General features: G+C 41.0%; 1 protein-coding gene across 6 annotated transcripts; it reads right to left on the bottom strand.

The window, feature by feature from the left end:
• Positions 1–40: 40 nt before the first annotated feature.
• On the bottom strand, positions 41–20,622 carry prrc2b (proline-rich coiled-coil 2B). 6 transcript variants are annotated; one of them, XM_072371834.1, is made up of 31 exons: positions 20,454–20,622; positions 16,962–17,139; positions 16,657–16,834; positions 16,241–16,343; positions 15,946–16,009; positions 15,567–15,710; positions 14,888–15,201; positions 14,661–14,785; positions 14,400–14,563; positions 13,712–13,796; positions 13,457–13,619; positions 12,380–12,722; positions 12,086–12,279; positions 11,546–11,747; positions 11,070–11,277; positions 8,215–10,239; positions 7,921–8,087; positions 7,257–7,372; positions 6,522–6,666; positions 6,255–6,331; positions 5,752–6,090; positions 5,535–5,636; positions 5,224–5,413; positions 5,036–5,133; positions 4,822–4,955; positions 4,441–4,681; positions 4,116–4,283; positions 3,853–3,929; positions 3,654–3,741; positions 3,044–3,250; positions 41–2,420 (listed from the first exon to the last, which is right to left on the bottom strand). In XM_072371834.1, exons 2-31 carry the CDS (start codon positions 17,074–17,076, stop codon positions 2,253–2,255), a joined length of 6,744 nt encoding a protein of 2,247 aa, XP_072227935.1. In that variant the 5' UTR covers positions 17,077–17,139; positions 20,454–20,622; the 3' UTR covers positions 41–2,252. The 6 variants fall into 6 exon arrangements, with proteins under 6 accessions (XP_072227935.1, XP_072227939.1, XP_072227938.1 ...); XM_072371838.1 differs by having other exon boundaries at positions 5,806–6,090; XM_072371837.1 differs by having other exon boundaries at positions 7,266–7,372.
• Positions 20,623–27,845: the final 7,223 nt, after the last annotated feature.

Genomic DNA, 27,845 nt, shown 5'->3' with positions numbered 1-27,845 from the left:
AGATTTCCTGCTTTCGCACCCCCCAAAAGAAAAAAAAGTGAAAGCATTATTTTTTAATACCAACAAGAGAATATAGAATCAACAGTACATTTAAGAAATCACAACTGCTTTATTTCTTTTCTTCCAATGAGCTCTTTTTTTTTTCCTTTTTTTCTTTTTTGTTAAATCAAGGGACAGTAATGACCAAATACCTGAAGGGATAAAAGGTCAGGTAGGATAAACAGAATGCTGGATCAGATGTAGAAAGCACTGGTCCTCTGACAAAGATGAAATATGCACCTTAACAAGTAAAAAAAAAAAAAAAAAGAAAATAAGCAGGGACACATTTTGGTGCAGATACACTGATGAGAAGCATCAAGATCTCCTACAGTAAAGGATAAGAGGCCGAAACACTCCCAAGCCCAACAGACCTACCAACACGTGAAAGCAGTCCATTCGGAGAGCAAAGTGACCTTTTCCACATCAAATCCTTTAAAGCGCCACAATATTTCAAATGAAATGTAGGTTTGAGCCTCTCCTCACCGACGAGGCTCTTACTGTACAGTTAAGTATGCATATACACGTATACCAGTGAAACACTGTCATAAAGAGAAACATTTTGTAGTGTCATGGAGCATTTTATAGTAAGCGGTAACATCGAAACATCTAACCAGTTCTGACATTGGTAATGTGACTTTCAAAAGAAGTGTCCATCAACAGAGAAGGATGACTCCCAACAGATTCACATTGTCAAACAGAACACTTTGAAAGTCCGTTCAAGTCCACTGAAATGGATGCGCTCGCACAAAACTGTGATAATCAACCCCTAAAACAGAGAAACAGATTTATTTGGACCCTGATTGTAAGTTCGGCTGCATGTATTGCTCGTGCCACTTCAGAGACCAGATGTTGAATAATCCGAAACTCCTTCAGTTCTTACCAGCATTGTTTTAGCGGGATTTCAATTCAATTCGAGTGTCCTCCAAGGAGCTTTGAAAATAAAATACCAGGTTGAGGGATGTCGAAAAGAAAGAAAAAATGAAGATCACTTACATAACATGTCCATTAACAATTTTGATTCATTACAACCCAAGCGAAGCATAAAGAAAGCAAACACTTCATTGAGATATTTGAGGGTCTTTTACAGCAACTGTGAATGTGCCCCTCCCCCAAACTCCTGTGAACTTTATAATGAGCCCAAAACTGTTACCAGCTTGGGTTGATGAAAATCCAAACGGGTGATGTCAGCATAATGAACGCTGAGCTCAGATATAGTCTTTGTGAGATGATGCTAGCTTCTAAATAAGGAGTCCTGCCACTTTACACACGTTCAGCACATCACACGCTGCGTCAATGCCAGTGAAGTTCCCATGGAAGCAACATGATTCTGGTAAAATGTTCGTCATTTCTGTTGAATTTACAAGTCGAAGAAAGTGAGCAGCAGAATGTAAAATTCAAACGACAGTTTTGGGGGGGGGGGGAGAAGAAAAAAAAAAGTTTCTACCACTCAAAGTTGTTTTTCCCAACAGTTCTCGGGCTGTGGTAGCAGTTTCTGGGGTGATGCACTTGACCTTTTTCATGTGGACATGCAGGGATGTTCAAAAACTAGAGTAAGGTTTTTTTTTCCTTTTCTTTTTTTCTCGTTTTTTTTTTTTTTTTTTTTTTTTTTTTTTTTTTACTTTCTGGGTTAATAAAATAAGTCCTTCACCAGTGATTTGAATGGGTGGTCATGACTATAACCTTTATTTACCGGCAAAAATACCAAAGAAAATGACAGAAGTGCCCCACTGCATTTCAAATTTGTTAAAAATAAAAACAGAGTTTGCTTCATAGTAAGTTATATCAGGTGTTTTGTATGGTCTTGAGGGCTAGAGTCCATATACAGGGAGTAAATACAGTTTGGCAAAACAGTATGAAAAATTAACCATCTGGGTTTAGCCGCTCTCCTTTCCCCCACACAAACACAAATATCATTTCTCTTAACCAAACTCCCCTTAAAAGTGACTAATAATAAATTAAAGAGGACCATGAAGAGATCTGTCTAAAAGACGGTCTGTGTGTATGCATATATATCTTTTTATATATTTATATATCTCTATACGCGTGTGAAAGAAGTGTCCAGTTCTTGAAGTCCAAGAAGGGTAATTCATTATGATATCTGCATGTGTATGTCCCTTGCCTTAGTGCCTTGGGATAAGGTGGAAGGCTCAGACATTGGTCAAGGAGCTTTGTGTTGGCAGGCTTGGTGGTGATGAGGATTTTAAGGTCCATTGTTATGCCTTCCCCTCTTCTACTTTGACAGCCTGGGCTTTGATGGCTCCAGTGCGTGCTGGTTTGGTTTGACCGGCGGAGGGTAAGGGCTCCTGGAGTTTGCTGGTCATTCCCCCGGATGGCGATTTGCCCTCCCCCACTGCCTTGCGCACTTCTCGTAATGCTTTACTCTGCACAAAGAAAAGGCAGACTTACTAAGGCCTACAACAGTGCCTGAAAAGATATACGTTTACTCAATGATAAGTGCTTGGACTGTCCAAAGCTGATTTTCAGCTGTTATTAGTCGATTCAGTCATTTCTCCTTATGTTTTTAAATCTTTTCAGAAGATGAGAGGTATTTGCAAAGACTTCTTACTGTAATGGTCCAGTTGACCTTTCAAAATTTACATGCCATAGAAAATAGCAATCTATAGACACTTAAATGCAAACGTACCCAGACCAAAAAGCCAATTTTCTCTTATTCAATTTCAATCAAACACAAAATCATTTAAATCAAACTGTTTATCAGCATTAGACAATCCAGAAATGTTAATGGGGAAAAAATGTAAGTATTGATATAAACACACTACAGTTTACTCTGTCAACAAATTGTTATCAGTAGCAACACTATAAATCTATACTTTATACTTTGCCAAATAAGCCGTGCATCACTAAGAAATGTATGCAATATTTCTTCAACAACTAGTACTACACATCTGAGGTAAAAGACAGACAGAAATACACACATTATTTCAAATAGAGAAAAAGAAAGTAGATTAAATCAAATTACCTATATTTACAGTGGGTGGCTCACCTTCATGCCATCCTCTGGCCCTTTGACTGGGGGCTCAGGGACCGAAGGAGGGGTAGAGTGGGAGGGGTCGCGGCCGGGATTAGGGTAAGGGGGAGAGCGGATGATGACAGGCTTGTTGACCTGCATGATAGGTCTCTGGATAGGGTTGGGGAAAGTGGTGGTGGGGGGGCGCATGTGCATTACCATGTTGCCTTGAGCAGTTGGGACCTGTTGGTCATGGGAGAGGTAGGACGGGGGGTGGGGGGAGGGGATGAAGGGGTGGGAAATAAATTAAATATGAATAATCAGCATGCTAGTATTGAATTTCTTACTGCAGTTTCACACTTGGTCCATGTTCTTCAGTTTTATTTTTTAATCTTATTCTATCAGTTTGTGTACTGTATTCCAGCTACAGACCAATAAGCAATGGGAACACGGGTCATTAAGCAGTCATGTTAATAAACGGTAATACTTAAAGGTCAACTCTGGATTACCATTTTGAAATGGACTAGAATGCAATTCTGACAGCACACATTTACTTCAAAATTTTAACAGCCAAAAGTGTTGACCCGAGTTTAAAAAAATGTCCCGATTAATAAAAACATCTCAACATATGTAAGAAATGACTCACCTGCTGAGTAAAATGTGTAGGCAGAGGTCCAACAGGCCCCCCTGGACCAGATGGCTTCCCACTGGGGCTTGCAGAGCCAGGCCTATGGCTGCAAAGGCATGAGCAAAAATTAACTTAGTTTTCATCTCAAATAAGCATAGATACAATCGAGTGCATTGTGTGCTGTTAAATTCTACTACATGAACAAATCTCCACCCACCTATAGGACCCGGATAAGCTGTGGCAATGACTGGGCTTCTCAGAGAACTGGAAACCTTTCATTTCCATCTGTGAGCCCTGAAAATGGGGCAATAAAAAAAATACACAGACAATTGTGGGTTGTTTATTACAATTAGAAATGGATGTAAGAGGATATAACCTGCAAAACAGCACTCCAAAATTGAGATATCGTAAATTGGGTATACAGCTGGGCTAACATGGTTATCACAGATAGGTTAATAACATGAGTTTGGTAAGGCTCACCTCTCTGCTGCCAGTCATGACAGTTGGCTGGGAGCCTGGAGGCATCATACGACGTGGAGCTCCCACTGACAGGTTCTGTCCTTGTTGAAGCTGGATGGACTGTGGGAGAATGAGATGTTGCTGAGCTGAACCATAGCGCAGCTGAGAGCCAGGCAGGGGCATAGTAACCTGATGAAATAAAATATTACATCGTGAGAGTGTATCTCAACAATCCTCCAAAACCATGACCTGAAATGAATGGTGCGCACAATTTAAAATCCTTCTGAAATCTCAGACGCATCAAGAAGAAAACTGTATCTTGAGCTACAATTAAACTGAGCTTCACCTGAATGAGCTGCGAGTCCATTAATTGTGAAGAACCCAAACCAGGTCCCTGGTTCATCTGGCTATCATAGACTAGCTGCTGGCTGCCATTCATAGGCTGGTAATGTGAGCCTGACTGTTGTTTCACCATGTCTGAAGGCTGCATGCCAGGGAAAGCAGAGTAGGGGCCCTTCAGAGGGGCCCCTCCAGACAGCACCATGGGGCTGGGCTGTGACAAGTTGGGGTGCATGTAAACCTGGGACCTGAAAGGGGTAATACATATGGGTGAATGAAGGAAGATATGTACATGTAACCATATGCAGGAAACAAACAATCATGAATTTGTGATATGCACTGATTTGACCATCGGAAATTCCTTGAAACTTTTTTTAGCTGCCAGTACCTGAAGGGGGGCATGGAGTTGAACATCTCTTGGGACTGAGAGACAGGTAGACCTCCCCGAAGCCCCAACTGAGCCTGAGCCTGGAGAGATGTGTGCGTATGTAACGAGATGGGAATCTGCTGGGCTGCAGCTGCCTGAAAAGACAAGAACATGTCACATTACAACAAGCTGATGCACAAACAAGCGTATGTAGGTGTGTGGGCTCATTTTCTACCTGTGTATAGGTCTGTTGCTGGGTCATGGTAGGAGGAACAAGGCGAGGCTGGCTTGGAAAGACATGACCATCCAGATACAAAGGGGGAATAGGATTACCTACATTAGGGACAGCAACAAAAAAGCTTATTGTTTAGTTTTCCAAGACTGAGCATTTAATCAAACAGGGAAGGAAGAGTGTAATTCTACCTTGCATGGACATGGATGGGGCCACAGATGCAACAGGCATTGGAGGCATAGAAACTCCAAAAGAACTATAACTGACACCAGTGGATGAGCCAGAGCTGCAGGGAGCCTGAGCACCTGAAACACCTCCACCAGGGGAGCCTTGCTCAGGGAGGGACTGTGAATTCTCCCACGCTTTGCGCGCCGATTCCATCTAGGAAAGAAAAATATGGACCTCATTTTCACATTTAGACAACACAAAAATTACTTCTGTGCAAAAAAAGGGGTTTCATAAACAAACAAGCCATGTCTACAAAGGATCTCAATTCAAATACCTTTAGAGTGAGATCAGCGCTAGGGAAGGAGATGGTGCTGAGGTTAATGCCTGGCTGCAGGTGGTTGGAACGCAGAATGGGGATGCTCTGATTTAGGGATGTCTGTGTCGGGAAGACATTTATTTATCTTTTAAAAACAATTAATCAGTTTCACAACAACAAGAAAAAAGTTTTTCATTTAAAAAAAAAAAACGGAATCATTATGTCTTTACATTACCGATAGTTTTGTTCCTCTACAAGATGCCACAAAAGTTCGGTTTACGTCACTCACGTTGGTGTTAAGTGCATCCTGAAGCTTAACGGGATTAGACACGGGCACTGGAGTAGAGCCTGGTGGTAGGCTGAAATCAGAGTCTTTGGCACTGACACCAAACTCGATAGGCGGCACAGGCAATACAGTGTCCACATGGAGGTCCACACCATTGACTGGTGTGATGGGGCCACCTTCCAGCCTGTCCACTCCTTCTGAGCCCTTTCTGTGCTTCAGAGAGCGTTCATTTCCGATTGGCCCGGGTTTGTGCTGTTCTTTACTCTGTTCTGGGCCAGCATCGGAGTCCTGAGCATGATGAGGAAAAGGTGCAAATTTCTTGAGTTTCTCAAAGTAATCCAGTAAGTCTTGAAGTAATCGTCAAACAATCAAGCATAGAACAAAAATATTGCATCAAGTTTAATAACTCTATTAAAGCAAAATAAAACAAAGTCCAATGAGCTTTGAACTACCTCGGAGTTAGGTTCGCTTCCAGTGTAAGACAAGGGTTTAGTCCAGGAGTCTCCCGCTGAAGTCTGCACTGAAAGAGCTACAAAAGATACATGAATGCTGTGAGTGTTATTTTTACACATTTTATCTCAAGGCTTAAAGTTGCACTTTCATTTAAAAAAAAAAAAAAATATGCCCACTGCCTCTCTATTTCAAGTTACAAGCATCTTACAAGGTTTCTGCTTAACAGTACCAAAAGTATCAAGTGTAAGCAGTAATTCTGATATTACCTGAGCTGTTGGTCTCCCAGATTTCAGTTCCAAGGTTGTTGGTAGAAGAAATTGCTTCCTCAGGCTGTTCCATGCTCATGCTTCCCTGTTTTTTAGCAAAGCGCGGTGGTATCTTGGATGTGATTGTCCTGTTTTTCACTGGGACCTAATAAAGGTGCAGTAAAAGATTAGTGCATATGCAAAGAGTGTTGAAATACAACAGAATGCTTTTACTCGGGCACAATTTAGAGCTACTTATATTTCCATGGCTTTTTCTACTTCAATTTCACCACATTTCAAAACAAGATAGCATCTTCATATCCACAGCATCTATTCTTAAACAGATATAGAGAAACATTTCAGTGTGATTTGTTATTTCTATTATCACCTTCATATGGGTGAAAAGCAAACAGCAAAGAGGAAGCAAGCTGTCAAACTACAAAGGTGGGATGGCTGCCTGTAATACCTGCTTAGCACAGATAAGCTTGGGATTTAACTAATCCTGTCAGAACAACACCATTAATTAGCGGTCACACCTGACAGTGAGGTTCATGAAAATAGTCAGAAACTAACAGATAGTAAACACCTTTAGCTGTATGTGGCTAAAATTGCTATATATTCTATTGTTTTCTATTCTTTATTCTATGTGTTCAATTCCAGAAGTGATTAAGAGAATAAAATGGAAGTTATTAAAGTCAACTGATAGAAAGAAGCCTAATAAAGACTAAACATTCAGATTGAACGTGTTTAACTTACAGCAGCTACCTGTTCTTTCCTCCTTCTCTCATCTTCTTGTGGGCGTCTTTGCTTTTTGGACAAAGCATCCTGGTATCCATCTGGATTTGGACCCGGTCCCCCTGTGTCTCCTTCAACTAAAAAAGCAAATGTGCCATCAGTGAGAAAATCTGTAGATGTTAAAAGAGATTGGTGTTAAGTTTTATCTTAACTTTTATCACTACGAACATAAAGTTATACGATATGCATGTTTGTTTTCCCCAAAATTGCTGTCACCAAAAAGTTGTTAGAACTGTAATATGATCAAGCAAAGTATACACTGCTGATATAAATTATGGTAACCAGCTAAAAATGTTGTGTGTAGAGTAACTGACAGAGGGGCAGTTCCCAGGGCTGTTCATTTATGTGTTTTTTTGTTTAAAAAAGGGAAAGACTCTTTCTCAGCCTAAAAATATGACTTTGAAGGACTCATGCTACCAAGAAAGCAATCTTGACTCTGAGAAACTATGTTAATGTATGAGGCAGTAGCACAACATGCACCTTTAATGTGTCTTTTTACTTAAATTGGATCAACAAGTCCACCGTAAAACTAAAAGACTGCAGCATAGACGTCTACCAACAGCTATTCGTGTTCAATTTTTAAATAAACAAAATAGTCAATTTAAAAAATACAAGTTGGACTCACTTGGGTAGCTGCTGAGCTCATACTGGGAAAGAGGCTCATCAAGGTTTGTCTTGACAGCTCCTGATTTGAGCTCCTTGTCTGATTTCTTCCCTGAAGTGTCATTGGGCTCCATGTCCTCTGGTGGTGGCTCTATGCTGTAGACTGGGCCAGACTCATCTTGACTCCTGCTGGGAACAGAATGGAGCAAAAGAAAGATGTTTTAATTGAGCACATTTGTTTTCAGTTTGCAGAACTGAAAGTATTAGGCACGTGTTAATGCAACCTACTGTTACATTGTTCTATTCTTCAGCTTACCTCTTACAAGAAGTCCCTCCATTCTGCCAACTATCACTCCTGTTAGACGAGGAGGTAGGGGGATTATCTGGTGTGCGCACCATCTTTCCCGCTTCCAGCAGTGATGGTTCTCCTTTCCTATTCTGCCGCTCCACCAGAGGTCTCTGACTGGAAAAGCTTCTCTTGGAAAGTTCCCTCTTCTCACCAGTGCCAGGCTCACTGTGGCCAGAGTCTGAGGGAATGTCGCCATGTCCCTGTGCAGCCATATCCCCACCACTTCGCTTCTCCCTCCAGTCACCAAAGTCACTATTATCTGATCCTGTGTCCCATTCCTCCGTCTGAGCATGCTGGGTCGAACGCCCAGAGTAGTGGCCACTGGGCCAGTTGTCATCCCCACTGCTTTTGGCGCGACCCGTCCAGGGATTAGCAAAATCTCCATTTATGTACTCATCACTCGTCCACTGATTTGAACCAGGTTCGCGCTCTTGTTGTAGACGACGAAAACGGGGGGGTTTGTCTTGACGTGGAGGGCGTCGTCTCCTTAATATCTGTCTATCAGGGTTGTCGTTCTCAAAGTAGTATTCTCCTTCACGGTCCTCAGTGCCATTTTCCGCGAAGGAGCCACTAAATTTCGGAGTGTACTTAAGAGCATCACGCTCAACCAGGGGTCTGCGGGAGTAAGTAGTCTCAGCTCCAGGGCCATAACCATTTTCTTGCATGGAGCCACTGTTGCTGCTAAACTGGGGTCCACGGCCCCTCCATGTAGAAATGTCCCTGGCTCCTCCAAAGTTTCGGCTGTAGCTACCACCGGTGTTGAGCCTGGGAGGCAGAACACGACCTCCAAAGCCCCTGCCAGCCTTGGTCTTTTCTCTAGCATCTGAAGCAGTCTGGTCATCTGTGTAGACCTTGTTAGATCTCCAAGAGTCTCTGTCAGCCTTACGGACTTCTCCAGACTCTGTGTAACCTTCTCCATTCTCAGATCCCTTTTGACGTCGCCTCTTGGGAAGTTCCTCATACTCGGAGGCTTCACTCAAGGTCTCACTGACATTTCGTCGGCGGGGTTTGCCTCTCTGGAACTCCTCAGTCTTTACAAGCTCCCTGGGTAGTGCTCGACCTCTACCTGCCCGCTGGGCACCACTGCTGTTATTGTTATTATATGCACCTCTAAGATTATCTCCACTTCGGCCACCACGGGTTCCACCCCGAGAGCTAAATTCCCTAAAGCTCCGACTGCGGCCTCTACCTGTACCCCTGACTGCACCAAAGGCCTGTTCTTCATCAATGAAGATCCAGTTATTGCGCCGTGGTGCCTGGGATTCTCGGTTTTCCATGCTATCTCTAGGTGACTGGCTCTTGGCACTGCCCCAGGTGCTTTCCTTAGGAAAGTCATCAATATGGGTGCTTAGAGGTCTGTCAGTTTTGCTAGGAGCTGGGGACTGACGCTGCCTCTCTTCAGGCTGTTTCTCAACAATAGGAGAGGCTGAACGCCTATTGCTGGGAGGCTGGTTATCTTTCTTCAAGTCGTAAACATTAGTTAGGACTTCTTTCTCTAAGCGGTAGGGGACGGGTTTCTCCTCAGGTTCAGATTTAGGCTTTTCATTCTCTTTGTCTTCTACTTTGAGAGCTTTAAGAACTGGTTTCTTGATGGGACCAGTTCTACGAGTCAAGGTCCGTCCACTTGTCTCAGATGGCTGACTAACACTGCTGCTGGAACTGGAACTGGCCTCAGACCACTGGTTCTGGGAATTGAGCCCCCCATCTTGTTTCTGGCTTCCATCTCTTTTCCAGTTGTCCTTGTCCAAAGTCTCATTGTAAGATTCAGGGCCATCTTTCAGATGCTTGTCTCTTGAGTCTTGTTTTGTGTAATCATACTCTGAAAGATTTTGACAAAGGTTGTGTGCAGTGGTGAGCAGGCCTTGGTCATGGTGTTCTTTGTCTGAGCCCCGGTTCTGGTAAGCGTGATGGTGGAGGTCATCTTGAGTGTGTGCCAAGCACTCATTGGCGCCATCTTCATAAGAGTCCTGTTGAGAAGGGGCCATATCACCTCTGTGGAGATTAGGAGAAACAAAAAGAAGAAGAATGCTAAAAACACCTGCTGTTAAACACCTTTAACACTTTACACAGTTCCATCCTGTCCTGGTATTAATCTCTTATATAGAAAAATGTCAACATATCTTTTTATTCCTCAACTATGGCAACATTCAGGGGAATCTAAAGAAATTAATGACTCAAGCCCTCTTTCTTTGTGTTACCTATTCACTTAAAGTCATCTTGTCCCCTGAAACAGTTACTGGGGGAGCAGTTAAAATATTCCCCTATGGAATTGGACACCCAATATGTCATCAGTAGTCACAGACTTCTTTTTTTGCTAAAAGATTCAACGTAATCATGCACTGCTGTGATCTCCCTTCTACTATTGTTATACCAAAATTAGAATGAAAATACTAACCAAAACATACTGATAGTTTTGATGACACTTGCTAGTTATGATGTACAATATTAATGATTTCCATTCGTGTTGGTTTAATATGTGCAAGAAACACACATAATATGATCACTTTATTGCACTGGGTGCTGACAGTGGGGAGATTTTTTTAAATACAACCCCATTTGGAGAATGCCTTTGGGAAAAAAAAAAAAAAAAAAAAAGTCAGAAATTCACCCAACCCCTCTAACCCAGAATGAATCAAGACAGACACCCTTCACATCTATGCGCAAAATCGAGACATATCGGTAAGTGATAGGGTCAAGAGATGAAATGGGATTGGGCCTTAGATTCTGCTAAGCATGACAGTTTTCAGGAACTTATCAGGATACCTTGTGCCTCAATTTAACAACTGTAAAGTTTACAACATTTTACCAACACAATAACTGACCTGTCTCCAGGCTGGCTATTATCTGAAGTTTCGTGCTGTCTCTGGTAAGGTGGAGTGAAGCTGCGCAGGGGGTAGCCATCTTGGTTCCACACAGGGTAAGGCTCTGTGGATGGGGCTCGTCTCTCTTGGTGAAGGCTGGAATGGCCTGGTCCATCATCTGAACCAGGACTGTTCAAGTGGTCTGGATGCATGAACGGTTTTACCATTCCTAAATCAAATCAACCACAAGGGTTAAATTTCAAACTTTTTCTGTATTGGAAAAATCTCAGGATATCTGAGCTGTCTGCTCAGGCAACTAATACAAAATGGACTTGCAGAACATTTGTACATGCAACCCAAAGCAAGTTTCAGATCCAATTGCATGTATTCTCTGTTTAAACTTCAGTAACCTGTAGCTCAGTTATGTGACGAGATTCCACAATATTGCGGTGTTGCTAAGGCTCGAATCTCTGTACAGACATGGCTTTAGTGTGTACCTGAAGAGTGAACAGAAGCAGGGTAGTAGTCCACAGGGGATCGTCCTTGGGTCATGCGGGGATCCATAAAAGGCGGCATCATCATCCAGCGGGGATCAAACCCAAGGACATGTGGGGGATAATACCCCCGCTGGGCATGGCTTGAGCTTGATGAAGTAGGATGGCCAGACTGTTGCCAATGCTGCAACTTGAGCACTTGTTCCTAAACAGAGGATATAACACTTTAAATGTTGGGAGAAATCCATCCAAAGCCCTTTCACTGTGTAAAAGTTCAACAGATTTTGGCAGTCAAAGATGTTTTTGCTTCAAACTTTATGGTTCAGAGGATGCTTGGTTGTATGTCAGTTTGAAATAATCTAGGATTATCTGCAACAATCAAAAAGAAATTGATTCACATGGTTCAAAGGTTTTCACATTATGCTGAAATCCCTGATTACTTGAGCTCCTGAAAAAAAAAAGCCCAACTCAGAACAAAGCCACTAATACATTAGTCTGAGATTAAGACTTAACAGGTAGAAAACAGCATGAGCTCGTTCTCACCTGCTGTTGCTGGTGGTGCTGTGGCTGTTTCTGAAAGCGGGGTGGGATTGGTTTAGAAGGATGACGTCCATTATAGTCTCCTGGGGGGGAGGAGGGCTCCTGGCCATCATCCTCACTACTGCGGTGGGTGGAGAAGCCAGGGTCCTCCTGGTAACTATGGCCAAGGGGGTGGTCTGGCAGACACTCACTTCCCTCTGGAAATCATTTGAATTTGTTCATTTCTTCGTATTTCAAGTATAATACATAGGTTTTCGTGTAACAGTATACTTACACATGCACATCTTTTTGTCATACCTTTAGTGCTGTACTGCCAGTTATCATGATGACCTTTACTCTGTTCCCTGTTTGGGGACATTGAGAGTTTTTTGCCTTCTACCTCCTTCGGCCCGTCCTCTGTCCTTGATGTCGGCCTTTCAGTCTTCCCAAACTTCTCATCCAACTTTTTGAGTTTTTCAGCACAAGCTGCCAGCCGTTCTTCGCGCGCACGTCTCTCTTCCTCCTCTCGCCGTCTGCGGGCTCTCTCAACAGCCTCCGATAGCTCAGGCGACACATATTTAGCCCGAGCTGGCGCCTGACTCTGCGACTGCCGTTGATCGTCGTGCTCAGCCAGTGGCTCGCTGTGGTTTTTCTGCTGGACCTAGAGTTTTTACGGAGGGAGTTTAAAGGGGAGAGCTGCTGTTTAATGCAGGTTCATGAGTTCAAAGCAGGCAGCAAACTAAGTCCTAAACCATTTAGACCACTGGCTTATTATTTAACTAATGCCAATAGTTACTTTTAAATCATTTTTATGAGATGTTGTATTTGTCTATGGGGAAAAAAAAGGTTAAAAACTGAAGGATAACAAAAAAAACTTACTTTTCCAGGCAGGACTCAAACACACACACATAAATATATATGTGTATATACATTTCCCTACACTGACTGATTATTAAGAGATAAGCCTTAAATATGATTTTCTTTTAGAATAAACACAATATTGTAACTTAATTGTTCATGTACAGTTTATTTTAGATGTCTGGTTAAACAAATTTCTCATAAAATCATAAATGACCACAGAAGAATTTGTAATTCCGTTATGCTCACTCGTCACACGAGTTTTACTTTTGCAACTGAAAAGCAAAGGTTTGGCAAATAAAAAGTAGTCAGACACATATTGCTATGGTTACTGCAAGGTCATCTCCGTCAGTGACAACCTCACTTAAAGGGTGCTTCAGGCACATTGCTATTCATGTGCTGTATAGGTTTGCATGCACCAGTCTTGGAGGAATTTAAAATGTGTTTTAACTGTGGAAAGCAACATAATAAGTTAATCTTCTATAAATAGTCAAAAAGAGGATTATAGTAGGAAAACATTGCAGTTTGTATTGTTACCTGACTGTCCGTAGAGAGATATCTGCTGTTGGGCTTCCTGGGAGGCTCATGGTGGTGATGTTGGTAGGGATAATTTTCCTCTGGGCCCTCCTGGGGGTAAGACGCCTCCCCTGAACTAAGGGAGGAATGGCAGTCCCGCTGGAGCTCCCTCTCCCACTCAGTCCTAAAAGAAAGGAATAAGCCAGAATGCCTTAATATGATAACAGTGAGTCAGTGAATGATAGGAGCAATGAGCAATGAAGAAAAAGCTCTTACCACATCTTGTTTTTATCACTTGAGTGATCTTCTTCATCATCACTGAACTTGAGCTTCTCGCTATAATCAACTTCCTCGTGAAGCCCTAGTAGAGAAGGAAAAAAACAAAACAAAAAAAAAACAGGAGTGAAAATGGGTACTGCTTTCACATGAATGTTGACAGCAGCGACTGCAAAGAACAAGACTTTTATTGTACATTATGCATATCAGCAGTTAGCTGAACAGTCCGCCCCTTTAGCAGCAACTGGTCTTGACATTAAACGCCACAGCCCACGCAAAGTTAAAAACTATTCAAATTTACTTTGTTTGAAACATGGGCCTAAACTTATCGATGAGACTGAGGGTAACAGACTGCTTCTGGTCTTCAGGACAGACGGGACAACTCATCTTATTTATCTACTGTAGCTCTTACAGTTACAGTTAGGTTGAACTTCTTCAGATGTATGTTTTCCTCACTTTAAAAGGCTTTACTAATTTAAAACTTACAACTGTTTGTCTTTCTGATCAGCATGCACCATTTTTAGTTAGTATACACATTGTTATGGCAAGGAATAAGCAGAAGTTGCAGAGGAAACTTTGTGGAGAAAAATCTAACAAACAGTTGACCCTCGTGTCTTCTTCTGGTCACAATTGGAAAAAAAAAAGTCTGAATCCAATAAAAATAAAAAACAAATAAATAAATACTGACCAGCCCATCCATCCTCGCAGTCATTGTCAAGGTCATCTAGATCTTTCAAATCTTCTGGATTAATAATGGCTGGCCGCTGAGTCCTGTCACCAGGCCTGCGGATAGGCTGAGAAGAGAGCCGAGGAGGAGCACGGACAAAGCGGTTCTCTCTTCTTGCATCACCACTGTAATCAATGATGGAACGACAAATCAACAACAGCTGAATGTTATCGATCGCTGCTTAATTATGAGCATCTGCAAAGACATTCAGAATGTACTTACTTGACAAGTTCAGGTTTAGAGTAGTTTTGCCTAAAAGTGGGTTTGCTATCAAATCGAGCTGGGGCTGCTACGGTGGTGGGAACATTGTCTGTACCCGTAGCTTCACGAGTGTCTTTAGAGCACATCTGAAAACAGCAGGATCACACAGGTCATTCATATCAAAGGTTACAACGTTTTTTTGCTTTTCCCCTAGTGACCAGTAAAGTCATGAACCAGTAAGTACTTACAAATGCAGGCAACATGTCATGGTAGACAGCAGTTGAAGTGTGGTGAAGCTGGTACTGCAGGGCAGTAGGGACGGTTGTTCTGCGCACAGGCTGGGCGGGTCGGAGGGAAGGCTCCTTTGGGTCGAGGCCTGGTGACTGAGCTGTTACTACAGTAGAGGACGTGGTGCCGGTGGCAGAGGAGGGGTGAGATGAGGCTGGAGGAGTGCCAGACTCACCCAGGGCAGTGAGCTTACCTTCAGCATCTGCTGGGAGGCTGAGGGTCAGGGATGGGGGCTGAAGGTTCCTGCCACCACCTTCCCTCCAGCTCGTCACATCTTAAAGAAGCAAAAGGGAAGCTTTTATTTTGAAAAGCAGCTATGGTATAGGACCCATTTCAAACTGATAATCATTCAGTCACTGAAATAAAGAAATGAAAACTAATTACACAATTTCAAACAACCATCAAAAACAAAACCAGAGCTTTCCTAGAGAATTCTCTGCCAAGACACTTAAATACTGGGATGGCTAAATCTTGTTAACAAATACACACACAATGATCACATTCTTCTACCTCCAGAGTTACAAAAAAATGGAAAGAACCGGCCTGTTCTCTGTAGTCTGGGAATTTCTGAGCTTCAGTTTGTTAGCAACATATTCCAACACCATTGTTAGCTTTCAGATTGTAAAAAACAGAACTTACTCTGGGGGCGGAGGCTTGGTCCGGGCCCATACGACGGATCGAAGCCGCTTCTTTCCTTGCCAACCCTGTCCTGTTCTCCAGCTGCCTTCAGCGTGGGAAATTCCTCGTGAGAGAAGGGCTGAAGTCGGTTTGAGGCCCTTGAACCTGACGTCATGGAAAGAGGTGGTTAATGCAATCTGCCAAAACAGTTGTTTCAGTCAAAGCAACTTTTTTTTTTTTTGTCAAACTTCATAAGTAGCTAAGTTTGGGCAGCACAACTAGTGGTGGATCCCCCTCTTTTAATTGTGGCAGCTGGCAAAGTCAGTGGACCAACACTGTTGGTAAGGGATTTTAAACAATACTCTGATAACGAATGATAACATTTGATGAGATGACTCACCATCTTGCTCTACTGCCTTTCCATTTAGCTGGGCCCATTGCTTTGGTCCACCTGTGTTTGCGTTCTGTGGAAAATAAAATTGGTATGAAAGTCGCAGTCCAACACAGCTGTGGTGTCATTCGAGACAAAGATTGAGTATCAAGTCCACATATAGACTCCTATCCTGGAATGGGAGTAATCTTGCACTAATTAAGGCATTTTTCAAGACAAGTTTCTGGACACAAGTTAAAACACAGCTGCTCCACTAGTAAGAAACAGCTACAGGTTTGACACAAGCACAAGCATACATACACACCTCCTGACTGGCTACTGGTGAGGGCTTCTGAAGATTGGAGACAGATTTCGGTAAAGCCAGCTGTGGCTGCAACTCCGGCAGCTGTGTTATTGATGCAATAGAACTACAAAAGAGGAGAAAAATGCACTGTGACTGATTCAACGCAGACAAACAAAAATCCACAACACTCTTGTTTTGACGATGTGGGCCTGGCGAACAGCTGACAGCTACCAAGTTCAAAGCTCTACTTTGGCCTCATGCTGCGTTCTGAAAGGAATGTTGACGTCAACGCTGTTTTCTCAGGATGCAAATATTGATTTCACCCGGCGCAGTTATCTTGTTTACATAGAGTGATTCGCAGAGTGTTTTGCTCGTATTCACATTTCAAATGTGCAAAAGATTATACAAAATTAAATATCAATAAGTTTCTTCCGTACTTCTTTTGATCGGGTTGTTCCTGCTTGTTCGCCCATCCTGTACCGTCTTTGGGCACTATAATCACGTTGGGATCGTTTCCTTTGTTTTCAGACTTCAAGCTCGGCAGGTGAGCAGGTGGGGGCATGCGCCGGGCTGCGGCCACTTTGCCAAGACTCTGCAAGCCATGTCGTGGAACTACTGAGAGACAAAAAAAGAAAAAAAGACAGTCAGATAAAGGCAGGGGGCTCAAATTAATAAAAGACACAAACGAGACAACAGATGAACAGAAAATAATGAGAGATGATCACAACCAAATCAACCTTACCTGTGTTTTTCTGAGTTTCTATTGATTTTCCCTTGTACTTGTCAAATAGGCTGAGTGAGGAATACTTGCTTTTCCCATCCTTGGACTTGGTTATTTGCCCCAAACGATCGGACATTGCGATGTAATGTCATCGAGTATGAAAATTTTTCTTTGCGCCTCTTCCCAGTGCCTTCTGATTCTAAAACAAAGGGGATACAAAGTGTAAGTAAAGACACTACTATGGGAAAAGTGACTTCATCAGAGTGAGGCATTTAGTTTCCAGATGTAAAAACTGACTTTGTCACACTGTTCAAAACCAGCTGAAAACAGCTCCACCAGACCTGCTGGTACAGTTTCCGCACAACACTTTTTCCAAGGGCCAAGAATCCCAATTAAAGCCAAGTCTTATACATACTCAGTCTAAGGCTGGATTTCTGAGGTCTGTGACAGCTATAATTTATTAACTATTTGAAAGATTTCTGCCCTGGTACATTTCTGTTGCTAAAGACATTATGGTGATAGGAGTTCATTTTCAGGTTTCCAGCAGTCATATACAGAGCTGTGCAGGCTCTCCGCTGCTATGTGCGTGCATTGAATGGTTTTAGGTAGCAGAAAAGGTGTATTCTACGTAGTACCAGTACAGTGCCTGCATCCAAAATTTGCAGCAGTACATTTAAACAATGATTTGGCCTTCAAAAGCTCCGGCTAGTTAAAATTATCAAAGAAAACATTTTCAGGGCTAACTTACAATGAAAGACAATCAGTAAGATGAACTAGAGAACATGTATTTAACTTAAAGAAAATGTCCCCAACCTGCCATCACCAAAGCTATCAAGGACCTTAAACTCAAGATTTTATGGAAAGCATTACCCAGATACTGTGTAAAATGTTTAACCGATGTATATATCTCAAGTGACTTTCTACAATTCAGTACCTTAAAAAGTAAATTCTAACATTGAGGCCAATAGATTCATTAACTGTGTTTCCAGAGCATCCCAATCACAAGTATTTTCATATGTTTCGACTATGGTTTTTGAAAGCTCGCCATTACAACACGTGAAACTATAGCATGAAAGTAATGTTAGCAGGTAAACGCAAACCTTTGCTCCTTTTGCTGCACTCTGGGTTGTTCGACTGGGCATAGCTCCCCTTTTCTCTGACTAAATACACATACTGTTACTGAACAGTGAGTGATACGGAGCCCCTGAAACTTACAGCACTTACCGACAGACAGAGACTCAAAGGATCAATTTACAAGTCTGCACAGTGATTGGGAGCTTACTTAGTTCCACAGTCCAGCCAAAATAATCAAATAACTTTCAAAGGTAGTCATACTAATGAGAAACTTAAGTCCACACCAGCATGGAGGATAAAAGTAATTTATGAAACTCGAGTCCTATAAGTACATGTTTAGACCCAAGCGCACTCAGGGTAAACATGCTGCTACTAGAAATGGGAACAGATTTAATACCAATACCAATTTTGGTGTAAAAGCATATAAGATGGTCTTTTTCATAACCTCTTCTTTTTTTTTTATTGGGTTGGAAAACTTCTCCAGCAATATTTTCCACCATCAAATGAGGCTTTTCAGCACCTTTAGGGATGGACAATCACATGCAATTGGCAGAGCGTCCAAGAAAGACGTGCTCTCTCGCTCTCTCAGGGGATTCCTGTCTTTGGCTAGATTTTCAAAAGCCAAAAACCAAGTGAATTAAAAACCAGACCAAGAATATGCTGAAAATCTTTCTCTAAAGAAACATCTATGCTAAACGCTTAAAAATCACATCACAGTCTCATCATCATTTCAAAGCAAGCTTAAAAGCTTATTCATCTGATAAACATAAAATACACATCTAAATACAGTGTTATTGGTACCTTCAACAATCTTGTATACAAAACAGCAATATGCTAACCTGCATCCAATAGAATGCAACAACATACAGCAAATACCACTCTAATAACCGAAAAAAACAAGGGTATTGCATTCGCAAAATGATGAAACGGTAATGATGCCTGGTACAAAAGAAATGAATCAATTCATGTCTCCAGAGGACTCCTTGATTATTTATGACCAAGATGACAATTTTAAAGCAATTTCCTATTCATATTCATATACACTTGATCTGGTAAGACAAATGGTGATCCCACTGAGCCAGGGGAATCCATTCTCACCAACAGTGACAGTTATAAAAGCAATCAATTAAGTGACATACACAAACAACAAAAAATTTAATTAAACGACACACGGTCAGCTATGTCCTGAAAGTATTATCATTTTCAAATTGTTAATGTTAATTCTCAATTAAACAGAGCCTTATCAGTGTACAAACACATACCACAATAAACCAATCAGTTGTTGGCTAATTTAACTCTTAAAAAGCTCAACACATAACGGAAAATTGTACATTTTAAGAAAAGCATCCGCCAATCCTTAACACCACAAGCTACTTGTTTTAAGATCCACGTTCGCATCCAAGTTCGGGACTTATATCGAAAAATATCTGTGTATAATGTGTGTTAAAAGGCCACAGTCTTTTGTATTTACTAAGTTACGGAAAATAACCAAAATTATAAATTCAAATAAGTCTAATGGGTGAGCTAACGCAGTGACAGCTAACGCATCCAATCTCCAGATTTTAATTCACACTTCAAAGCCCCTTAACACAAAAATCAATCGACGTGACTTTTAACCATGAATATTATGCAATTTAAATTTTACAGCAACATAACAATTAGAAACTCTTGACCCCTTAGTAGCTCCTATAACGTAGCTAGCATTGATGCTAATTCCTGCACATAAAAATGACAGTCACTTTGGAGCACGGAAGCAAAAATAGCCCTTTTAATCTTGAGAAACCTAGCAAGAGGTGGTCTCAGTTAGTTTTTAGAAAAATGGAGATATATGAACTAGGGTTCAACAAAAGCGATTGGGGAAAACCCTGGACGTAGTAACTAAACAACACTGGCTAATATGCTAACTGGTGGCTAATCCGAAATCGCTATGTAAACATCGAATGCTAACGATTACATGTCGTGTGGAGCCGTACATAATTACAGACGCGTCGTTTACACAACTTTAAAATAGGCAAACTGATGTATTTTTGTTTGCTGGGGTGTGCAAGCTGAAATAAACACGCAAATGTAATTATTTCGTGTTAGCTAACTGCCTCCGCTAGTCGCAGCTTGGTGGAAAACTAGCGAAACGACAATCCCGTTAAACTTCCAGTACACAATTACAAAAACAACCTCTACAGTCCAGGGGTTTGTCAGTGCATTTAAATTTACTGTTACCTTCCAAAACACTTCTCTTTTACTGAAACCAGTAAACACTTAAACCCATGTCATCATTTTCAACCTTGCTTGGCTTTCTGAACGGGCTGAATACAGCGATGGGAATGTAGGACAAGGCGATTAAAAATGGCTGCTGCCCAGAACAAAGCAACAATAAAACTGGGCAGCGGAAAAGATAACCAAAAACAGAAGATTTGACACATCCTCGCACTCATAACTCACCGGATTCAACAACTTAAGTATGTCTTCTGATCAATTACAGTGATATAATTCCACAAAATGTTGCCAATTCAGAGGATGGATTGCGATTGTAAAGCCCAATCTTCATAGGTTGAAACGATCGCGGGGTTGTTGCTGGGGTCTTACCCGGCCTGAGAATGAGCAGGGCAGTGTGTAGGCTGGATCTGCTCGACTCAGAGCGTCATACGTCAGCAAAGCACGTAGCCGAGCAAGCGCAACCATCGCCCCCTAGTGGTTGATTTTCACTAAACACTTGGATTCTCCAGGACAGTTCATTACTCATTTATGACTGTGTTTGAAAAACTGTTAAAATCTCAATGCAATAAATCTAAAAAAATACAAACTTAAATGAATAGCATATTGGAGCTATATATGGGTAATGATATTTGATCAAACACGGGGGACACAGCTGATATGCTTTATAATGGAACTAACTTTTATGTGATTCTCCAATACTCAAGAGCTTCATTGCACAAACTAACCAAAGTCAGTAAACATTATTCACTTGATACTGTATCAATTTATTGTTTTCTTTGGACAGTAATATTATTACTGTGTTTGGGCCATCCATGAAACTCTGCTGGACTGGTTTTGTCTGGTAATGAAACGTGTAACCACCTCCTACAAAATAAATGATGTAACTTTCTGCAGTTGTAAGAATATAAGTGTTCTGAAATGTTCGCAGGTTTAACACTAAAGGTAAAACTTATCGCTTTTTCATTGTTTTTCTGGTTGCAAAGGTTAAAAAATGTTTTTTCTCAAAAGTGTATTAATGGCACAATCATTGACAGATTCCTACAGTTACATTTAATGTCAATCTTTGAGAGAGAGAGAGAGAGTCTAAGGTTATACAGTAACAATAGTTTAAACTTCCAATAAAGAGATTTTCTAAATTATCTCTTATTATCAAAATATGACCAAAACAACCCCAATGTGTCATAAATTTGGACAAAAAATTACCGGCTACTCAGATGAAGCTGCCAATCATCCCTGTAGGATGATACAAACATCTGTAAGACACACAGTTGAAGACACTAAACAATCACAAATTACATCTGCTGATTTGTTGTTCCTAGCTGGGCCATGCAACATCATATAAGCCGCTGATGATGTTTACCTTCTGAGCTGAGACTGACTGATGGCATGACACCGTTTCTGCTGTCTGACTCACGAAGATATTCCATTAGTCAGCGGAGATGTGGAGTTTTCCTGACATTGCTCTTTCATTACTTTTTGGGAAGTTTTTTCAGACAATGTTCATGGTTGTCTGCAATCACATTGTAGTCTAAAAACAATTGTCCAATTAGATAGTCCATTGATGTATGAAACAGAAAGCGCTGCACAATACAGAGGTATTCACACAAAATCTGGCTATGAGGCATTTTCTGACAGGGTTTTGCACTGGATCAAATCTATTTTAGAATGTAACTGCAGTGAAACAATCAGAAAATAACATTTTTTGCTATTTTATTCTGATATTTTTTAACTTTCTATATTTATTATTCATAAATGACTCTGTGTACTTACAGCAGCTTAATTGTTCCTTACTTCATTTGTCGACCCTGTACTGATCTCTGTCACACACGCAATCATGGTGCAAGAACCTCCGCCCCCTTCTCCCAGTTTTGGAAAAAGCTTTTTATTTTACTCATATTGCAAATTTATTTCCTACCACAGTGAAAAATGAATTATCAAAATATAAAGATGCAACAAGAAACTACTCAAGACAGAGCAGTGCAGCAGCAGTGGATTTTTCAGAAAGAATTTTTCAGGGATGTGAGAAATGTCCACAAATCTATTGTACTGTGATTTAACCGCATGCAACAGAGAGCACAGTGTCAGCTGTAGTTATATTGATACAGTAAATTGAAGCAGCAACTGTGAGAACAAAGCTGTGAGTCTAACATTTAAAACATTGCCTTTGACCATAGTTTGGTTATTTCACAGCAGCTATGCTCCACAGCAGAGAAAAAAGTGCCCACATCTTATTACAACTCTACAGGGTGTGCCACACTGTCAGAATTAATGCCATACAGTATAGCATGAGAAGAATACCTTGACTGTTCATATTTCACATCACTGACACTAACTATTCCTTAAAAACCTGCCCTCTGCTTTCACTCACAGAGATTATGGGTTAGGGTCACGATCTGTGTTTGTTTTTCTGTTTAGTCTCTAGTTTCCTGTTAGTTTATCCTTGCCATTTCCTCAGCTTTTCTTTCAGCTCCACTCCCTTCACCTGTGTTAATTATCCCCAGCTGTACTTTCTCACTTATTTAGTTTTTTACTGACAATGTATGGCCATATGTGATATTGCTTTTTGTCTTTTTCAGTGTGGGTGTCTTGGACCTCTGCAGAATGATTATGGACAGCTGTCCAGTCACAAACCTTCTTCAAGGCACAGACAAACCATCACATATAAATGAAAAATATTGCATAACATTATATGATATACTTCCACTGAGTAATATATAATGCAAACAACAACTGCAGACCACACCATCTGTATCATGCCAGTGAGTTTAGAGATCATGTAATTCTATCAATAAATACGCAATAAATGCATATTCCTGTTGGATGAACACGATGATCGAATCCTCTGAGTTCATCTGCAAAAAATAAAATTCCCACATTAGATAACCTGTTATTTCTTTAGGTTTTATTAAAATTGTTATTTGTGTTTTTTTATGATCATTACATGTGGTAAACCTCACTTTAAAGTTATAATTAACATGCAATGAGGGGCTCTTCATTGTGGCAAAACAGATGTTCCTTACATGACTCACAACCCATAGAACCATGTAAATAACAGAATGTTAGATTTTTTATCTGATTACATGATTTCCCCATTTTATTGTCCCTCTTCTGCTTTTTTTCAAAAATAAAAATCCTTTGCTTCATATCAATGTCTCTCTGCTACAAACCAGCTGGTAGAGAATATTTTTTACTTTTTTCATAGCTACGGGTATCAAGCTAACGTAAATGTTACATCTCATGGCTGAAAAGTTTGAGTTTCATAGATCTATTTACCTGAAAACCTGCTAGTTAGATGCAGTTATCGTCTAATAATCTCCTGGATCCCTTAACTGTGTTTCCATGACCATTTTATTTGTATTCCATATATTTCAAGATCAAAAGAAGAGGGTCCTGTTCAGCCGTGCCTGACAAAATTCCACAGAACACAGCATGAAACAAGGAAGAGGTCATTCAATGCGATGTATGTGTGGAGTCAGTATAAAAGGGGTACTGAGAGGAACACAACCATGTTAAATTCTGTGAACATAAATCGACAAAAGAACAGTGGAAGAAAATCAACAATATGTCAAAACAAAAGCAAATGTGCTTCTTTTGACTGCAACCCAAAATATAGCACAGAGGAGTCTGAGGACTCTCAGAATAAAGGAAACTTTTTGGCCATATCAGATGAAATGGTCGAAGCAACACCAATTTATTGAAAAAAAAGGCTGGGTTCATGTGGCAATGCACCAAATCCAAAATTATATTCTTCAGGGCTGAAATGGTTCAGAATGAAATCATAAAAGAAGTCAAAGTAAATGAAGTGTTCCGTGTTATTGCAGATGAAACACAAGACTTGCAAAAAAAGGAAGAAATGTCTTTGGTTGTACGGTATTATTACAATGGTGCCATCCATAAAAGCTTCCTATGCTTCCAGGCAGCTGAGAGCCTTGATGCAGCAGGTCTCAGTAAAATGATTGTCAGTTGTCTCGAGAGACATGGTCTGGACAACAGATTTAACCTTGGGTATGATGTTGCTCCCGTCATGAGCGGGAAACATTCTGGTGTTTGTGCAAGAATTCAAAGCGATGCCAGATTTGCATTTTGACGTTCACTGTAATGTGCATTGCTTGAATTTAGTTCTTGCTGATGCTACAAAAGCAGTACTGAGGTTGCTGACTTTTTTGCACTTCTGCAGCAGCTTTGTATCGGGCTCTTTTGTGCATCTGAAGTGGCTTGCAGTTCAGAAAGAGCTCTATCCACAGCAACAGCAGTCCAGGGAGCTACAGGCACTTACAGACAAAAGGTGGACATGCAGACACACAGCATGCCGTAATCTCAGAGACAGTCTTCCAGCAGTTCTGAGACTGTTGCAGGATCTTGCACTTGAAAGACATGGTGAAATACCTGTGGATGCGAGGGGTCTTGTTTCTCAGATAGATTTACAGTTCATAGGACTTTCGGTTACCTTTTGTAAAGTGCTTGGTGATGCCAAATGTCTTTCTGATATGCTCCAGTCCAGCACTCTTGATCTAGCAAGGGCTGTGGCTCTAGTAGGTGCCCTTACAGACACTTTCCAGGACTACAGAAATGAGAGTTCCTTTGGTGGAAAGAGGTTGAGGAGCTTGCTAAACAGTGCAAAATTAGTGTGCAAAACACAGAATAAAAGACATCCTAGAATGAGCTGAAGATTTCTTGACTCACTGGTGATAAGCACTATAGGACATGGAAACTCTGATGATGAGGGTTTCCCCAGATCACTCTTGTATGATGGACTGTCTCATAACTGAGCTGAAGAGGCATTTTTCAGAGAAAGGTTGTGAGATCATGCAAGGTGTGCAGTCTCTGAACCCAACAAGTGCAACTTTCTTAAATGAGGAGCCTCTTTGCCTTTGCACAGACCTTTGAATCAAATCCAGGTGATCTCAAACATGAGGGTCACCAAACCAAGCAACTTCTTGATAGGAGAGCGAAAAGTGGATTAGACAGACCATCTGCTTTGCTTGATTTTTCTTATTGTGTTTCTTGAGGAATTCAGACTTTGCAAGATTGCTGTTGTTACTCCTGTCCGCACTACTTCCTGTGAGAGAAGCTTCTCTGCTTTAAAACTGATTAAGACTCACCTCAGGACAACAATGGCTGACAGGCTAAGTCACGGTGGAACTCTCAGGAGGGCCATCAGCATGGATGAGTTTGTGAAACATTTTGCTGCTTCTCAACACAACCGAAGGATTATGCTTTTCTGACCTGTATAAGGAAGTTTGACACTGAGCTCGTGTCTATGATCAGAACTAAGCTCTTCATTATGTTCTACTCAGACCAAAGATAGTTTGGCAGTCAGACAGTACTTCTGCACTATGTTCTTCGTGGGAAAATGGTGTCAAATTGTTTGTTGATGAATTGATACTTTTTTTTTTGAGTAACTGTGTGTGTGTGTGCATTTTCATTCATGTAAAAATGTTTGTTTGTTGAAAAATTGTTACTAAGTTGTGTTTTACATTTTGTATATTGGTAATAAACTGCTAATTACATACACAAATCTCATCTCCCTTGTGCTTAATAAGTACTTAAATATATTTCAACATTTAGAGACTCCGATTGCAATTGACTGTTTGAGAAACAAGTATAAGAAGATGTATGACGTTTATTCTATAACAAATAATGCTAAAAAAATATGTAAAGAAAGCAGTGCAACCATGAGCATAGTGAGCAGCTGGATTGGCCTGCTTAATGCATGAAGCAAAGTAGAACAATGATGCCCGTACACCTAAAGACTCCTGCACTGACACAGCAAGACCAGCAAGAGTAAAAAGGAACGTGACAGCCCCTTAAAACTCTAATATTTGTGACTATTCATCCATTTCCTGGAGCGCCCTACTGCAGATTCCTCCAGGGGGCGCACTCTTCTAACCATTTCCTGTTTTATTAAATCTGCAAGCATCTCCCAAAGACTCAACAGCTTCAACTCAACCAGAAAGCTTCTATTAGCTTGTAATACCTTCACGGCTGATTACTCACAAAGCAGTCCATTATATTTGTGATACTTTTCCAAGTGCGCATAAAAGCACAACGAAATCCTCTGATAATCACCAAAATGCCTTTGATTCTAACATGTACAAAGCATACACAGAGGTGAGACACCTGAAACATTGTGGTGTCTAATTTTAGCCCAACTTTTTTAATACACAACTCAGACCGAAGACACAACAGCTGGAATTGTGGGGTCTGTTAACTGCACGGATTCTGCTGAAACAGTCCAACGGCACTATCAGCTTTTCTTCACAGGGATATTTTGGGAACGTGCTATGCAAGTGTGGAGGCCTTGATTTTAGGGCAAAAAGTCAAACAATTCTTTCACGGGACAAGGTGTGATCTTTTGCTACTTGTAGGAAACAAATCATCCAGTTTGAACTCAGCTGAGAGTGTGAAATTCTCTCTTGTAGTCAGTTAGTGCTGACTACTGTGGATGAATTACTGGCACTGTCTTCTACTGTCTTGTTCTGTTTCAGTGTGCATACAGGTTCTGTTCATTTGTTATAATTTAAGCTTGTTAGTTGACCCTTTGCTGGTGGTGACATTGACAAGCACGGTGAACCATCGTTTGGAGACCATATACATACCACAATCTTTAAAATTCCTTTTAGAGATGGACCTTCTTTCGCTTACATAAAGATTCCTGCTGCAAAATATTTGTCAGGGGCTCGTCTCTGTCTCTGCTGCTTCGTCATATCTCTTTATTTGCATTTGGTTCAAATGTTTCTCACCCACTTGCCAACTTAATTTGACAGATAACCGTGCAAGTCAAACTGGGGAACTTTGACAGCTGAAACTTCAGCAAGCAGAGCATCTTTGAAGCAGTTTCATTTCCTCCTGTTAGACGCACTTCGGAGCACACATCCAACATTTGTGTTGCTTCCTGTTAGGTTTTCTGTGGTAAACGGGTGTAACAGGAAATTAGCATTGAAAACTGTAGCCTACATTCTCTAAGATAGAGATAGTTGTTGTACCAGAACATGAATGTTTACTTCTTGGATCATTATTCTGCCAAAGAAATAATTTGGTAGAAAATATACTTGCACAGGAAAAAAAAAAAAGACACGTGGGGGATCATCAGATTTAGACTAAAACCGTCTGTTGATAACAAATCACTCAAGCTTTATGTCAAGTGAACTTTGCATGCTGCCTGGAGCACTTGTGAGGTGTAATGCTGTTCCATTATTTTCCTGTCCAATGGGTTTGATGGATAAACATAACTCGATTCAAACGTTTTAGGACAGAGAAGAAAAAAAGCAGTGCCGAATGTGCGCTTACTCTGGAATATTTCCACATATAAAAATAAACCGTGTCCATGACCGTGTCTAAACCATCATCACTTGGGGTCTCAACAGACCACACTTCTTCATTCTTTTGCTGACTCTGTTGAGGACCGTGTGATGCCTTGCAGCCCATGTGATGTTCAGAAGCAATCAAAACAACTTGCAGTGCAAAGCAGCCTTAAGAATAAACAGCTGAGCTTCATATTGCTTTCGACTGATTATAAAAACACAGATTCTGTTGAATGGTGCTTTCTTTTTAATGCTTGGCACACAGATTTATGACAAGGTATTAGCAAAGTCTTGCATCATATGTAGATGTGTA

The sequence above is a fragment of the Leuresthes tenuis genome, unplaced genomic scaffold (assembly GCF_036924035.1).
Source record: "Leuresthes tenuis unplaced genomic scaffold, fLeuTen1.0.hap1 SCAF_19, whole genome shotgun sequence".
In the NCBI taxonomy this organism is placed as follows: Eukaryota; Metazoa; Chordata; class Actinopteri; order Atheriniformes; family Atherinopsidae; genus Leuresthes; species Leuresthes tenuis.
Note: the sequence above shows the minus strand (reverse complement) of the source record. Positions and strands in the feature narration are given on the sequence as shown.

Excerpts from the sequence above, each read along its gene's own strand:
- prrc2b (XM_072371834.1), bottom strand. The coding sequence starts at position 17,076 with ATGTCCGATCGTTTGGGGCAAATAACCAAGTCCAAGGATGGGAAAAGC. Across the intron at positions 14,564-14,660 it reads TCTAAACCTGAACTTGTCAA|TGGTGATGCAAGAAGAGAGA; the intron begins GTAAGTACATTC and ends CATTGATTACAG. Across the intron at positions 12,723-13,456 it reads ATCTCTCTACGGACAGTCAG|GTCCAGCAGAAAAACCACAG; the intron begins GTAACAATACAA and ends TAAAAACTCTAG.